We start from the raw sequence: 15389 nt of genomic DNA on the forward strand, positions 1-15389 counted from the left end.
AAAATGGAGTCCAAATGAATCGCATCAACAACAGTAACAGTGGCCACCCGTGCCAGGACTGCAGCAACGTAATAACATGCCGCCGCTCATCCATGCACGTAGCATCGAGGGTACGGGTGCGACCCGCTCAGTCCTCATGCAAGTCATCAGGAGTGCTAATCCTACCCACCCACTCCATCGATGACGCTACAACTCGATAGATCAGTAACAATAGCAATCAACGGAGTCAAGGCTCGAAATGCTATGCACTAATGAGATCAACTCAAATAAATGCGTGAATGCAATCACGTTATTCACAAAAGCACATAAAGCACGCCACAACTCATACATAATACTTAACGTCATTTCACATCACTATAGACGTCATAATAAAACAGTTCATGCGTACCTCAACTGAACCCTTAATTTACCACTGAAATTTCTTAAGGATTTCTCGAATAATCCAATCCTGTGGCAAATAATACATTTCATATCAACTTCAATTTATTATTCCAATATTCACTAATTTAGCCTAAAATTCCGAAAATCCATAATTTAGGCTTTAAAATTTCTAAAACTCATCGCAAAGTCAAATATACCAATGTATTTAACTTAAATCTCTCAATACCGGACAACTTGAAATTTCGAAAATTCAATCGTACCGAATCTGAAATTTTCGATATTTCTAGAAATTTCCAAAATTTTCATTTTCTATTTCTACTGCTCTAAACACATCCCAATAACGATTTAACATTTCAAAAATCCTAAATCCCAAATAATTTAATCTGAATTTTCGAATTTAATTCAAATAAATTCCAAAAATTCGATAGATACCTCCAATCGCTCCGATATAGTACCTACAATCAATAATCCAATATATATCAATTGTTGGAACTCGAATTATTCAAAATACCCAAAATTTCGAAACCCTAAAATCATAATTCTACCTCAAGGCTTCGGAGTAAAGCTCTAGGAAGCTTAAACCGAGAGTTTCCTCACAAATTCCGGCGAAAAACGAGTGGCGGTCTCCGACGGGTTTCCGAGCGTCGCACGTTTTCTTAGCAAAAAGGGTATCAAAACGTAGCTCTAGTCGAGAGCTTTCCAACCATATATTTACTTTATGTTTCCGACGACCGGAGCGGCTAGAATCGAGGGTCAAAGCTTCGAAAATGGTGAAGGGTCGAGAACGATCGGGAAATGCAGAAATTGAAGGAGAGAGAAACGTGTATAGTGTCTGATCTTTTTTTTTTTAATTTATTATATATATATTTTTTTAAACTTAGTAAATCAAACTGGGCCGGGCTTTTACTTAAACTGGGCTCTCACATTCTCCCCTACTAATAAAAGATTTCGTCCTCGAAATCTAGCATACATAACATTTATACAAAAGTGGTTTACAAATATTTACCACTGATAATACATTGGGAAATCAGAATACATGGAATAATTTATTACATTTTCAAACAAATGAGGCCATTCCTGACGCATCTTTGCCTCTAATTCCCATGTAGCTTCTTCTCTCCCATGTCTACTCCACTGCACCATAACCAGTGGAATCGTCTTATTCCTCAGTTGCTTCTCTTTGCGATCAAGAATTTGCACTGGATGCTCAACATAGCTAAGGGAACTATCCAACTCCACCTCATCAGTCCTCAAGACATGAGAAGGATCTGGCTCATACTTTCGTAACATAGATACATGAAACACATCATGTATCGCAGACAAACTCTGCGGTAAGTCCAAACGATAATCCAAAGTGCCAATCCTCTCAACAATCGCATATGGACCAATATAACGCGGAGCTAGTTTCCCTTTGCGCCCAAATCTCATAGTACCACGAAACGGTGATACTTTCAAGAAAACCTGATCGCCAACCTGAAATTCTAAAGGCCTACGCCTTTTATTAGCATAACTGGCTTGACGATCCTGAGCTTCTTTCATTCTTTTCCTGATCATTTCAACCTTCTCTTTCATTTCTTGAATAAATTCTGGCATTGACATATGTCTTTCTCCTACATCTTCCCAGCATATCGGAGATCTACATTTTCTACCGTACAAAGCTTCAAATGGTGCCATTCCGATGGTTGCTTGGAAGCTGTTATTGTAAGAGAACTCAACAAGTGACAATGATTCCTGCCAACCACCCCTGAAATCCATCACGACTGCTCGCAACATATCCTCGAGTGTCTGAATGGTCCTTTCAGACTGACCATCTGTCTGTGGGTGATATGCAGTACTCATCGCCAGCTTTGAACCCAATGCTGATTGCAAACTACCCCAAAACTTCGAAGCAAACCTGGGATCACGATATGATACTATGGTTACGGGCACACCATGCAATCTCACCACATGATCGATGTACATTTTCGCCATTTTCTTATAAGTACAAGTACGATCATAAGGAATAAAGTGGGCTGATTTAGACAATCTATCAACAATCACCCAAATCGCATCACAACCACGATTAGAACGAGGTAGGTGTGTCACAAAATCCATAGCAATGTGCTCCCAATTCCACTGTGGTACTTCAAGACTATGTAACATACCACCAGGTCTCATTCTCTCAGCTTTAACCTGTTGGCACGTCAAACATCTAGCCACAAAATCAGAAATCTCTTTCTTCATACCTTCCCACCAGTAATGAGATTTCAAGATATGATACATCTTTCTCATTCCAGGATGAACACTGTGTCGACTACAATGAGCTTCACGAAGTATAGATTCTTTCAAATCTATCAAATTCGGAACCACAAGTCTACCTTGATAGCGCAGACATCCATCTGAAGCAACACTGAACTTTTCTGATTGACCTGTCTGAGTCAATTCTTTCAATCTATGAACATGCGGATCAGTTCTCTGTGCTGCTTTGATTTTAGAAACAATCTGTGGTTCAACTTGTATAGATGAAACTATAAAGTAGTCGCCCTTAGACTGATAAGTCCATCCTGAAGTTCCCAAATGCTCATGAATCTTTGAAATAGTCAAAGATGTCAACATTTTAGGCTGAACCTTTCTGCTCAGAGCATCTGCAACTTGATTCATTCGCCCTGGTTGGTACTGAATCTCACAATCAAAGTCTTTAAGTAATTCCAACCATCGACGCTGTCTCATGTTCAAGTCAGACTGTGTAAAAAGATACTTCAGACTCTTGTGATCAGAATAAATCACAAACTGTTCTCCGTACAGATAATGACGCCATATCTTCAATGCAAACACAATGGCAGCTAACTCCAAATCATGAACTGGATATCGAGTCTCATGTGACTTCAATTGACGAGAAGCATACGCAATCACTCGCCCATTTTGCATCAAAACACAACCCAGTCCATTTAAAGAAGCATCTGTACAGACAACAAATCCACCTGAGCCTGAAGGCAAAGCTAGCACTGGAGATGTGGTCAACTTTTCTTTTAAAGTCCGAAAACTAGACTCACATTCTGCAGTCCATACAAAACGTCGATCTTTCTGTGTCAACTGGGTCATAGGTCTAGCTATTCTAGAAAATCCTTCAATGAAACGCCTATAGTACCCAGCTAATCCCAAAAAGCTTCGAATCTCAGACACATTGGTTGGTTTAGGCCAATTGATAACAGCTTCAACTTTATTAGGATCAACAGATACTCCTTGTGCAGATATAACATGGCCTAAAAATAAAACTCGGTCCAACCAGAACTCACACTTAGAAAATTTGGCGTACAATTGCGCTTCTCTGAGTGTTTGGAGAACTAATTTCAATGTTCTTTGTGCTCTGTTTTTGACTTAGAATAAATCAAGATGTCATCAATGAAAACGATAACAAATTTATCTATGAATTCCCGGAATACACGATTCATTAAATCCATAAAAACCGCTGGAGCATTAGTCAAACCAAACGGCACGACTAGGAATTCATAGTGTCCATAACGTGTCCGAAATGCTGTTTTAGGAACATCTTCCTCTCGGACTCTGAGCTGATGGTATCCGGAACGAAGATCAATCTTGGAATACACAGAAGTACCCTGCAACTGATCAAACAAGTCGTCAATACGCGGCAGAGGATACTTATTCTTCACAGTAGCCCGGTTCAACTGCCGATAATCGACGCACATTCTCATCATTCCGTCTTTCTTCTTTACAAACAATATTGGAGCTCCCCAAGGTGACATACTGGGCCTGATATAGCCTTTCTCCAGTAAATCTTGTAGCTGTTCCTTGAGTTCTTTCAATTCTGTTGGAGCTAAACGATATGGTGCTCTAGAAATAGGATTTGTTCCCGGCATCAATTCAATGCTAAGATCTATTTCCCTTTGAGGTGGAAAACCTGGAATCTCATCAGGAAATACATCTGGAAAATCCTTGACAACGGGAATGTCTGAAACTTTCAATCGTTCTTCCCGTGTTGCATCAAGAGCATAGATCAAAAATCCTTCATTGCCGATTGACAACAACCTAAACATTTCCATTGCAGATACTAATGGAATTCGAGACTGTGAATCATAACCATAAAAATTCCATTTGCTGCCATAATACGGTCTAAATCTGACAACTCCATGTAAACAATCCACAGTAGCTCGATAATTTGTCAACATATCCATACCGAGGATACAGTCGAAATCAGACATAGCTAATTTGATTAGATTAGTTATCATAATATTATCCTCAAATCTAATCACACAATTCAAAACTATCTCATTGGACACCAAGTATACACCGGCAGGAGTAGCAACTGACATAGTATCCAACAAAGAAATAGTAGCAATCTCATGCTCATCAACAAATGCGGCAGATAAAATGAATGAGATGCTCCTGTGTCTATCAATATGCGTGCAGGATAGTCAAAAACATAACAAATACCTGCAATCACTCCTCCTGGTGCATCCTGAGCCTGGTCTTGAGTCAATGCATGGACTCTAGCCAGCTGTGGCACTGTAAATTGTTGCTGAGGAGGACCTCTAGGCGGTGGATAACCAGATTGCTGAAATGAATGTGCAGGAGCATATGGCTGGAAAGCTGGTCCTCGGGGAACTTGTCCAGACTGTTGTGGCTGAAATTGCTGTCTTTGTGCATTAGGACATACTCTGGCGAAATGCCCAACTTGACCACAAACGTAACAAGACCCCTGAACTCCTACACACTGGGAACTAAAATGTCGACCACCACATCGGTCACAATGCACAGTGCTAGACGACCCAACAGAACCTCCCCCTCGTGCACTGCCTGAACTGGAGGAGCTGGATTGAGACTTCTTCTTGAATTGCTTTCCTTTTGCCTTGTACCTCTGCTGTTTGGGTTGTTGGTATGACTGTACAGGCTGATATGGAGGTAAATCCACTGGCATTGACATACTACTCCCAGATCCCTGAGAAACAGATGATGGACCTGGCTGGGGATCTCCTCTGAGCAAACTTGCTTCAATTTTCTTCGCTTTTTCCACTGCTTGAATATACGTATTAGGCGATCCAGTCATCACCAACGTATGAACAGTCCGCTGCAACCCGTGCAGAAAACGTGATAGTTTAGCCTGATCATTCCTGGCAACATGTGGAACATAGGGCAAAAGAGCAGAAAACTGTGAAGCATATTCCACCACTGATTTGTTGCCCTGTACCAACTGATTGAACTCTTCTTCTTTAGCAGCATAATATGATAGCGGTGCATATTCCTGGGTAAAGTGAGCACGAAAAGCATCCCAAGTAATACTTTCACCAGAGTCCTTCATTGCTTCTTCTGTGGCTTCCCACCAGAGTTGTGCTCGATCTTTAAGTTGGTAGATGGCAAGCTTCAATTTAATATCTTGGGAATACTCCAACAAATTAAATAGATGATTTATACTTTTCAGCCAGCTTGATGCTTTTTCTCCGCTCTCGTTGCCAAAGAATTTTGGAGGACGTAATTCTTGAAACTGAGAAATTATTAACTGCATTCCTCCAACTTTCTGTGTCAGCTGTTCCACTTCTTGCTCAATCGCTACCTGTCTAGCTCCAGGTCTTTCAAGTCGAGGAGGTTCTTGGTTAACTTCTTCTTCAACATTTTGAGCGACTTGTTCTCGAGGTCGACCACGTCTACCTCTAATGATATCTGCAAGTCCTCGAACATTTTGCGCCTCAGATTCTTGTGCTATTTCTTTTCCTTTTCTACCTCTTCCTCCAGGTGCCATTCTACAAGACACGAGGATTAAATCCACAGGCAGATAACAGGTAAAAGAAATTTATAGGCAATTTTTTTTTTTTTTTAAACTACATACCATGCCTAATCAGCTAGTCATTCTAATGCAGGTAAATTCAATCAAATCACACCAAATAATTCAAATAAGAGCAAATAGTCAAACACATGCACAATCATGTTATTTGTGTCTAGACTCAAGTGCCCTAGACTCTAGTTCGAGCATATCCCAGTTACGCTCTGATACCAACTGTGGGGCCCGTGCTCCTGATTAATATTTAATGACCAAACAACCAGGATTTATTAATGTAAACAGCGAAAGCGATTAAAATTTTCTCATTTTGGGCATACAGAAATTTCGGCATGACCTATTCGTAAATAGGACATCCCAAAAATATCAAAATATCACAACAACATTTATATACTCGAAATAAAGTCATAACATGTAGTGACCCGTTCCAGAATCACCTACTAGTTGAGAACTAAGCATGCAATTAACTTAATTAATAAAAAAAAAATCAGAGATAACAGCGGAAATATGGTTAACAACAATAGTTTATACAACCCAATCGAAATCCAAAATACTCAACTAACTGAAAGTATCTGCTACAATCATATCAAATCATATGGAAAACACTGAAAACTAAACCAACCAGCTACTCAATGTCCTCCTCCTGCTCCTCCTGAGCCATCCAACCTGAGGCCTGCCCCGTGGAAATGGGGTGTCCAAGATAAACAAAACCGAGGACGTGAGCGATAAGAACGCCCAGTACAAAAGCATGAGTATACAAGCCTATATGAAATGCACATGCTATGATATGATACCAGGGTAGTCAAGAAACAGGAGTCACAAAAGATCTCAAAATGCTCAGTCTAGAGGCGCCAAGTGGATAGTGCCGCGCGGTCCTACCTCTGGGTCACTGCATCCACTGCAAGAACAGACGTGGACCTAAAATGTCCCGGACCACCGAAGCCCTCCCGACCCGTCGGCCACTGTGTACTCTCGGTGTCCATGCGTCCACAAGACAAGACAGGGCTGAGCGGCCCCACAAGATATAGCTTATCTCGAAAGAGATACAGCTCAACAGTAAAGGCTATCTCGAAGGAGATACGGCTCAACATGAAATGCAACGTGCAGTAATAAACGTGACATAATAGCATGCATCATATGACATATATCAATGCACCACATAATCATGCAACACATATAAGAATGTATACTCAACCAGGATATCTCGGATAGTACTTTCGTACCTCTATCACAGCAAGCCTAGCCTTACGCAACACCTCTACTCAGGTCTAGAACAAGCCTATGCATCAAGTGAAAACCATCACTAAAACTTATCTACCAGACTTAAATAGATAATCCTGAAATAATAATGATACAATTCCAAACCTTCGTCCGTCGCTAGCCCACTGATGCCGCTAGCTCCCAACTAGAGCACAGCTCCGCTACAAGACCAGCAGCTCCCCGCTAGTGCCCGAACCTCGGAAAAAGACTAGAATCTCACAGAAACGACTGAAATGCTATGGAACTCTCTGAATTGGCGAGTCACAAATGAAGCCTCGCGCCTCTATTTATAGCCAATGTTCGGACGATCCGAACCATTTCGGAAGCTCCGATCCGGCACACTTCGGACGGTCCGAACTCTGATCGGACGATCCGATCCTTGCATGACTTCCACGAGTACAGCCACCTGTCTCGGACGATCCGAACCCCAATCGGATGATCCGAACCTTACCACGTGTCCAGAACCCTTCCACGTGTCCAGCCACCTGTCCCGGACGGTCCGACACTGGCTCGGACGATCCGAACTCATCGGACGATCCGAACTCATCGGACGATCCGAACTTGTTCGGTCCTTCCGATCCTACCGAAAATATAATTAATCCGATAATTAACTCAAATTAGGAATCGGGTTACTACATTCTCCCCCCCTTAAAAGATTTCGTCCTCGAAATCAAGTTTATAGGATGAACAAAACTGAAATAACAACATTGTTATTACATCTCAATTGTTGCCAAACACAACTGATAATTGGATTACAACGGAAAACATACATACATCCATAGTACAACTACAGTACAACTCAAAAGAGCTCTGGATGCTCCGAACGCATACGACTCTCTAGCTCCCAAGTGGCTTCTTCAGTGCCTCTACGCTGCCACTGAACTAAGATAAGAGGAATGATCTTATTCCGCAACACCTTATCTTTGCGATCGAGAATCTGAACTGGTCGCTCCACGTAAGACAAATCCGATTCAAGTTGAACTTCAGATGGATGTAAAATATGTGATTCATCTGCCACATATCGTCGCAAAAGGGATACGTGAAACACGTCATGAATCCCAGACAGATACGGAGGTAATGCTAACCTGTAAGCCAAATCTCCCACACATTCCAGAATCTCAAAAGGACCAATAAATCTCGGAGATAGCTTACCCTTGAGACCGAATCTCAAAATCCTGCGAAAAGGCGAAACTCGGAGAAACACTTTCTCCCCTGGCTGAAAATAAAGAGGTCGCCGCTTAGTGTTCGCATAACTAGCCTGTCGATCCTGGGCAATCTTAATCCGCTTCTTGATTATTGCAACTTTATCAATAGCCTGCTGGACTAATTCCGGTCCCTCAACATGTCGTTCCCCAACTTCATCCCAGAATAATGGAGTACGACAACGCCGCCCATACAACGCCTCAAATGGTGCCATACCAATACTACGATGGTAGCTGTTGTTGTACGCGAACTCAATCAAAGGCAAATGATCCTGCCAAGCATGTCCGAAATCCATAACACAAGCTCGCAACATATCCTCAAGCGTACGGATAGTCCTCTCTGACTGACCGTCAGTCTCCGGATGATAAGCAGTACTCAGACTCAGTGAAGTGCCCAATGCTGACTGGAAACTACCCCAAAATCGTGAGGTAAAACGAGGATCCCTGTCACTAACAATACTGACTGGCACTCCATGCAAACGTACAATCTCTTGAATGTACAAGCGAGCCATCCGATCGAAAGTGAAGTCACGGTTATAAGGCAGAAAATGAGCAGACTTGGTGAGTCGATCCACCACTACCCAAATAGCATCACTATTCCTCGAAGACAATGGCAAGTGAGTAATGAAATCCATCGTGATATGCTCCCACTTCCATTCAGGAATAGGTAGATTCAACAATAATCCTCCAGGTCGACGGTGCTCTGCCTTAACCTGCTGACAAACAAGACACTTGGAAACAAACTGATAAACACTGCGCTTCATCCCTTTCCACCAAAATCGTGTCCTCAAGTCTTTATACATCTTATTGCTTCCTGGATGGACACTCAACTTGCTTCGATGAGCCTGAGACAAGATCTCTTCCCTCAAATTATCATCCTCTGGTACTACAACCCGATTAGACAAACATAGAAGACCATTAGACTGATAATGGAAACCGCTATCTCCACCCGCTAACCGAGCTAATCTCTGAGTCTTCAGATCAGACATCTGAGCATCTCGAATCCGAGCGAACAAAGCTGGCTCAGATAAAATGGTAGCAACACGAATGCTCTCCATACCTTTCCGATGTTTGAAGTTAAATCCCAACGAACAACAATCCTGAATAGTACTAATCATAGCACTGGTCTGAAGTGCAGAGGCTCTCACCTTACGACTAAGAGCATCGGCTGTGAGATTCGCAGAGCCTGGATGGTACTTGATCTCGCAGTCATAATCTTTCAGTAGATCCATCCAACGACGTTGTCTCATGTTCAACTCAGCCTGAGTGAACAGATACTTCAGACTCTTGTGATCAGTAAAGATTTCAAACTTAACCCCGTACAAGTAATGACGCCAGATCTTCAGTGCGAACACTATAGCTGCCAACTCTAGATCATGAATAGGGTACTTCTCCTCGTGAGATTTCAGCTGCCTGGAAGCGTAAGCGATCACATGACCATTCTGTGTCAACACACACCCTAAGCCTTGAAAAGAGGCATCGGTGTAAACACTGAAACCATCAGATCCTGACGGTAACGCCAAAACAGGTGCAGAAGTCAGAAGTCGACGAAGCTCTCTGAAACTATCTTCGCACTCAGATGACCACTCAAATGGAACATCTTTCCGAGTAAGTTGCGTCAAAGGTCTAGCTACCTGGGAGAAATTCACGATGAAGCGACGATAATACCCTGCCAGACCTAGAAAACTACGGATCTCGGCCACCGTCGTAGGACGTGACCAATTCAGCACTGCTTCAATCTTGCTGGGATCCACAGAAATTCCTTCCTTGGAAATCACATGACCAAGGAATACTACACGATCAATCCAGAACTCGCACTTACTCAGCTTAGCATACAATTGCTTCTCGCGAAGAATCTGCAACACAATCCTCAAGTGCTGGACATGCTCCTCCACACTGTGAGAATAAATCAAGATATCGTCGATGAAAACCACAACGAACTGATCTAGAAAATCACGAAAGACTCGGTTCATCAGATCCATGAACACCGCTGGCGCATTCGTCAATCCGAATGGCATAACTAGAAACTCGTAATGCCCGTAACGAGTACGAAATGCAGTCTTGGAAATATCATCATCTCTGACTCTCATCTGATGATAACCCGATCGCAAGTCAATCTTGGAGTAAACAGAGGTACCCTGAAGCTGATCGAACAAGTCATCGATACGAGGTAATGGATACTTGTTTTTGATCGTCACACGATTCAGCTGGCGATAATCAATACACAATCGCATCGATCCATCCTTCTTCTTGACAAACAAAACTGGAGCTCCCCAAGGTGAAACACTCGGGCGAATATAACCTTTATCAAGAAGATCCTGCAATTGCTGCTTCAGTTCCCTCATCTCTGACGGCGCAAGACGATAAGGGGCACGAGAAATCGGTGCAGTCCCTGGCATTAACTCAATGCCAAACTCCACCTCTCTAACCGGAGGAAAACCAGGAATCTCCTCTGGAAAAACATCAGGAAATTCACAAACCACTGGAATATCCTCTATACCAACACTACCTGTGGACGTATCAATCGCATAGATGAGGTAGCCTTCCCCGCCCGCCTCTAAAGCACGACAGGCTTTCAGAGCAGATACCACTGGCATCGGAGGTCGCGCTCCCTCACCATAGAAAAACCAACTAGAGCTCTCAGTCGTACGGAACTGAACAAGCTTCTGGTAACAATCCACAGTAGCTCGGTAGGTAGTCAAAATGTCTATACCCAAAATACAATCAAAGTCTTCCATCTCCAGAATCATAAGATTCGCAGTCAACTCGTTACCCTCAAAATCTAAAGGACAACCCATCACTAGACGCTTGGCTAAAACCGAATGACCCATCGGGGTAGAAACAGAAAGAATAACGTCTAGAGAAACATACGGTAACTTATGACGCTTAACAAATCGTGCAGAAATGAATGAATGAGATGCTCCGGTATCTATAAGAACAAAAGCAGGAATACCGCATAAACAAAAAGTACCTGCTATGACTCTCCCGGTCTCATCTGCAGCCTGATCCTGGTTCAGCGCAAACACCTGACCTTGGGCACGAGGTCGAAGATTCGAACTACCCACTGCCTGACCCTGCCTCCTCTGCTGAACAGTCGTCTGAGATCCAGAACTGGATCCTGCTCCACCTCGCAACTGAGGACAATTCTTCTTAATATGCCCCATCTCTCCGCACTGATAACAAGCTCCTGCGGCTGCTCGGCATTGCTCCGATGGATGGTTCTTCCCACAATGCGCACAAGATTCCTTCTTCTTACCAAAACGGAAAACACCGCTAGATCGAGATCCAGATCCAGAAGAAGACGAACCAGATTTCTTGAAAGACTGAGATCGAGGCCTCAAAGTACTCGGAGGTCTAGAAGAAAGAATAGCCCTACCACGCTGGAGACTGATATCTGCCTGACGACACCGGTTTACTAACCCATCATAAGAAGTAGGATTATCACAGACAGTGACTCGGTCAAAGATCTCCTGGTTAAGACCCTGGAGGAAATGGTCATACTTGGCCTCAGAACTGCCACTGATATGAGGAGCGAAGGGTAACAACTCGAAGAATTTCTGCTGATACTCATCAACAGACATACTCCCCTGCTTAAGGTTCAGGAGCTCAATCGTCTTCGCCTGGCGAAGGGCTGGAGGAAAATACAGCTGCATGAAAGCTGCACGGAAATCGGCCCAAGTCACCCTACCCTGGGACTGGACTATCGGCGCAGAAGTCGATCGCCACCACTTGCGCGCACGGCCCTCGAGAAGAAAGCTAAGGGTCTCTATCTTCTGCTCCTCGGTGCACTGAAATGCACGGAAACAACTCTCCATGCGCTCTAACCAGTCCTCAGCATCATCGGGAGTCTCTCCACCGACTAGAGGCTTAGGCCCCATCTGAATAAAACGATGCAAATCAAAACGCCTAGGACCATCCCGACGATGACGATGCTCACGATGACGCCTATGATCATCCTGGTCGCCCCAACGACCTACACTCCCTTGACTACTCTCGTCATCAAAGTGGTCAGCCATCTCTACAAGATAGAATGGGGTAAAATGGTCAACGAAAATCCCAAAACAGAAATCTATATCCCAAAATCGTAAGCATGCTCTGATACCATAAATGTAGTGACCCGTTCCAGAATCACCTACTAGTTGAGAACTAAGCATGCAATTAACTTAATTAATAAAAAAAAATCAGAGATAACAGCGGAAATATGGTTAACAACAATAGTTTATACAACCCAATCGAAATCCAAAATACTCAACTAACTGAAAGTATCTGCTACAATCATATCAAATCATATGGAAAACACTGAAAACTAAACCAACCAGCTACTCAATGTCCTCCTCCTGCTCCTCCTGAGCCATCCAACCTGAGGCCTGCCCCGTGGAAATGGGGTGTCCAAGATAAACAAAACCGAGGACGTGAGCGATAAGAACGCCCAGTACAAAAGCATGAGTATACAAGCCTATATGAAATGCACATGCTATGATATATATGATACCAGGGTAGTCAAGAAACAGGAGTCACAAAAGATCTCAAAATGCTCAGTCTAGAGGCGCCAAGTGGATAGTGCCGCGCGGTCCTACCTCTGGGTCACTGCATCCACTGCAAGAACAGACGTGGACCTAAAATGTCCCGGACCACCGAAGCCCTCCCGACCCGTCGGCCACTGTGTACTCTCGGTGTCCATGCGTCCACAAGACAAGACAGGGCTGAGCGGCCCCACAAGATATAGCTTATCTCGAAAGAGATACAGCTCAACAGTAAAGGCTATCTCGAAGGAGATACGGCTCAACATGAAATGCAACGTGCAGTAATAAACGTGACATAATAGCATGCATCATATGACATATATCAATGCACCACATAATCATGCAACACATATAAGAATGTATACTCAACCAGGATATCTCGGATAGTACTTTCGTACCTCTATCACAGCAAGCCTAGCCTTACGCAACACCTCTACTCAGGTCTAGAACAAGCCTATGCATCAAGTGAAAACCATCACTAAAACTTATCTACCAGACTTAACTAGATAATCCTGAAATAATAATGATACAATTCCAAACCTTCGTCCGTCGCTAGCCCACTGATGCCGCTAGCTCCCAACTAGAGCACAGCTCCGCTACAAGACCAGCAGCTCCCCGCTAGTGCCCGAACCTCGGAAAAAGACTAGAATCTCACAGAAACGACTGAAATGCTATGGAACTCTCTGAATTGGCGAGTCACAAATGAAGCCTCGCGCCTCTATTTATAGCCAATGTTCGGACGATCCGAACCATTTCGGAAGCTCCGATCCGGCACACTTCGGACGGTCCGAACTCTGATCGGACGATCCGATCCTTGCATGACTTCCACGAGTACAGCCACCTGTCTCGGACGATCCGAACCCCAATCGGATGATCCGAACCTTACCACGTGTCCAGAACCCTTCCACGTGTCCAGCCACCTGTCCCGGACGGTCCGACACTGGCTCGGACGATCCGAACTCATCGGACGATCCGAACTCATCGGACGATCCGAACTTGTTCGGTCCTTCCGATCCCACCGAAAATATAATTAATCCGATAATTAACTCAAATTAGGAATCGGGTTACTACATAACATCAATTCACAAACCTATAGCCGCACTGGCCAGGACTAAACACATGCAGAGCCGGCAAGGCTCGATCACACAACTAACAATTCAAAACATAGTAAAAACATCAATACAGCTACACGGGGCATCTCCCCGGTAAATGTGTGACTCCATAATATAGTATATATCTATCTGGGAACTCTCAACCACGACTCGACGACTGGGCACCACTACCTGACGCTCCACCAGACGCGTCAAATCCTCCTGGATAACCTGCTATGGCATCAAAAATAACCACAGCATAAAAAGAAACGAGGGGTCGGGCCCCAGTACGACGAACCAGTAATATTACGACAAATATAACTGACATGAAATAAAGTCAAGTAAAATGCGATGCAATGCAATGTAATGCAATGCGTGTCGGTAGCAACGAAATAACGGATACCAAAATGGAGTCCAAATGAATCGCATCAACAACAGTAACAGTGGCCACCCGTGCCAGGACTGCAGCAACGTAATAACATGCCGCCGCTCATCCATGCACGTAGCATCGAGGGTACGGGTGCGACCCGCTCAGTCCTCATGCAAGTCATCAGGAGTGCTAATCCTACCCACCCACTCCATCGATGACGCTACAACTCGATAGATCAGTAACAATAGCAATCAACGGAGTCAAGGCTCGAAATGCTATGCACTAATGAGATCAACTCAAATAAATGCGTGAATGCAATCACGTTATTCACAAAAGCACATAAAGCACGCCACAACTCATACATAATACTTAACGTCATTTCACATCACTATAGACGTCATAATAAAACAGTTCATGCGTACCTCAACTGAACCCTTAATTTACCACTGAAATTTCTTAAGGATTTCTCGAATAATCCAATCCTGTGGCAAATAATACATTTCATATCAACTTCAATTTATTATTCCAATATTCACTAATTTAGCCTAAAATTCCGAAAATCCATAATTTAGGCTTTAAAATTTCTAAAACTCATCGCAAAGTCAAATATACCAATGTATTTAACTTAAATCTCTCAATACCGGACAACTTGAAATTTCGAAAATTCAATCGTACCGAATTTGAAATTTTCGATATTTCTAGAAATTTCCAAAATTTTCATTTTCTATTTCTACTGCTCTAAACACATCCCAATAACGATTTAACATTTCAAAAATCCTAAATCCCAAATAA

General features: G+C 43.2%; 1 protein-coding gene across 1 annotated transcript; it reads right to left on the reverse strand.

The window, feature by feature from the left end:
* Positions 1 to 4642: 4642 nt before the first annotated feature.
* Positions 4643 to 15186, reverse strand: LOC140819252 (uncharacterized). The gene is made up of 2 exons (XM_073179263.1): positions 15020 to 15186; positions 4643 to 6116 (listed from the first exon to the last, which is right to left on the reverse strand). The coding sequence occupies exons 1-2, from the start codon at positions 15100 to 15102 to the stop codon at positions 4643 to 4645; spliced, it is 1557 nt and encodes a 518-aa protein (XP_073035364.1). The 5' UTR covers positions 15103 to 15186.
* Between the last annotated feature and the right edge of the window lie 203 nt (positions 15187 to 15389).

This window comes from Primulina eburnea, chromosome 18, assembly GCF_022965805.1.
Source record: "Primulina eburnea isolate SZY01 chromosome 18, ASM2296580v1, whole genome shotgun sequence".
Lineage (NCBI taxonomy): Eukaryota > Viridiplantae > Streptophyta > Magnoliopsida > Lamiales > Gesneriaceae > Primulina > Primulina eburnea.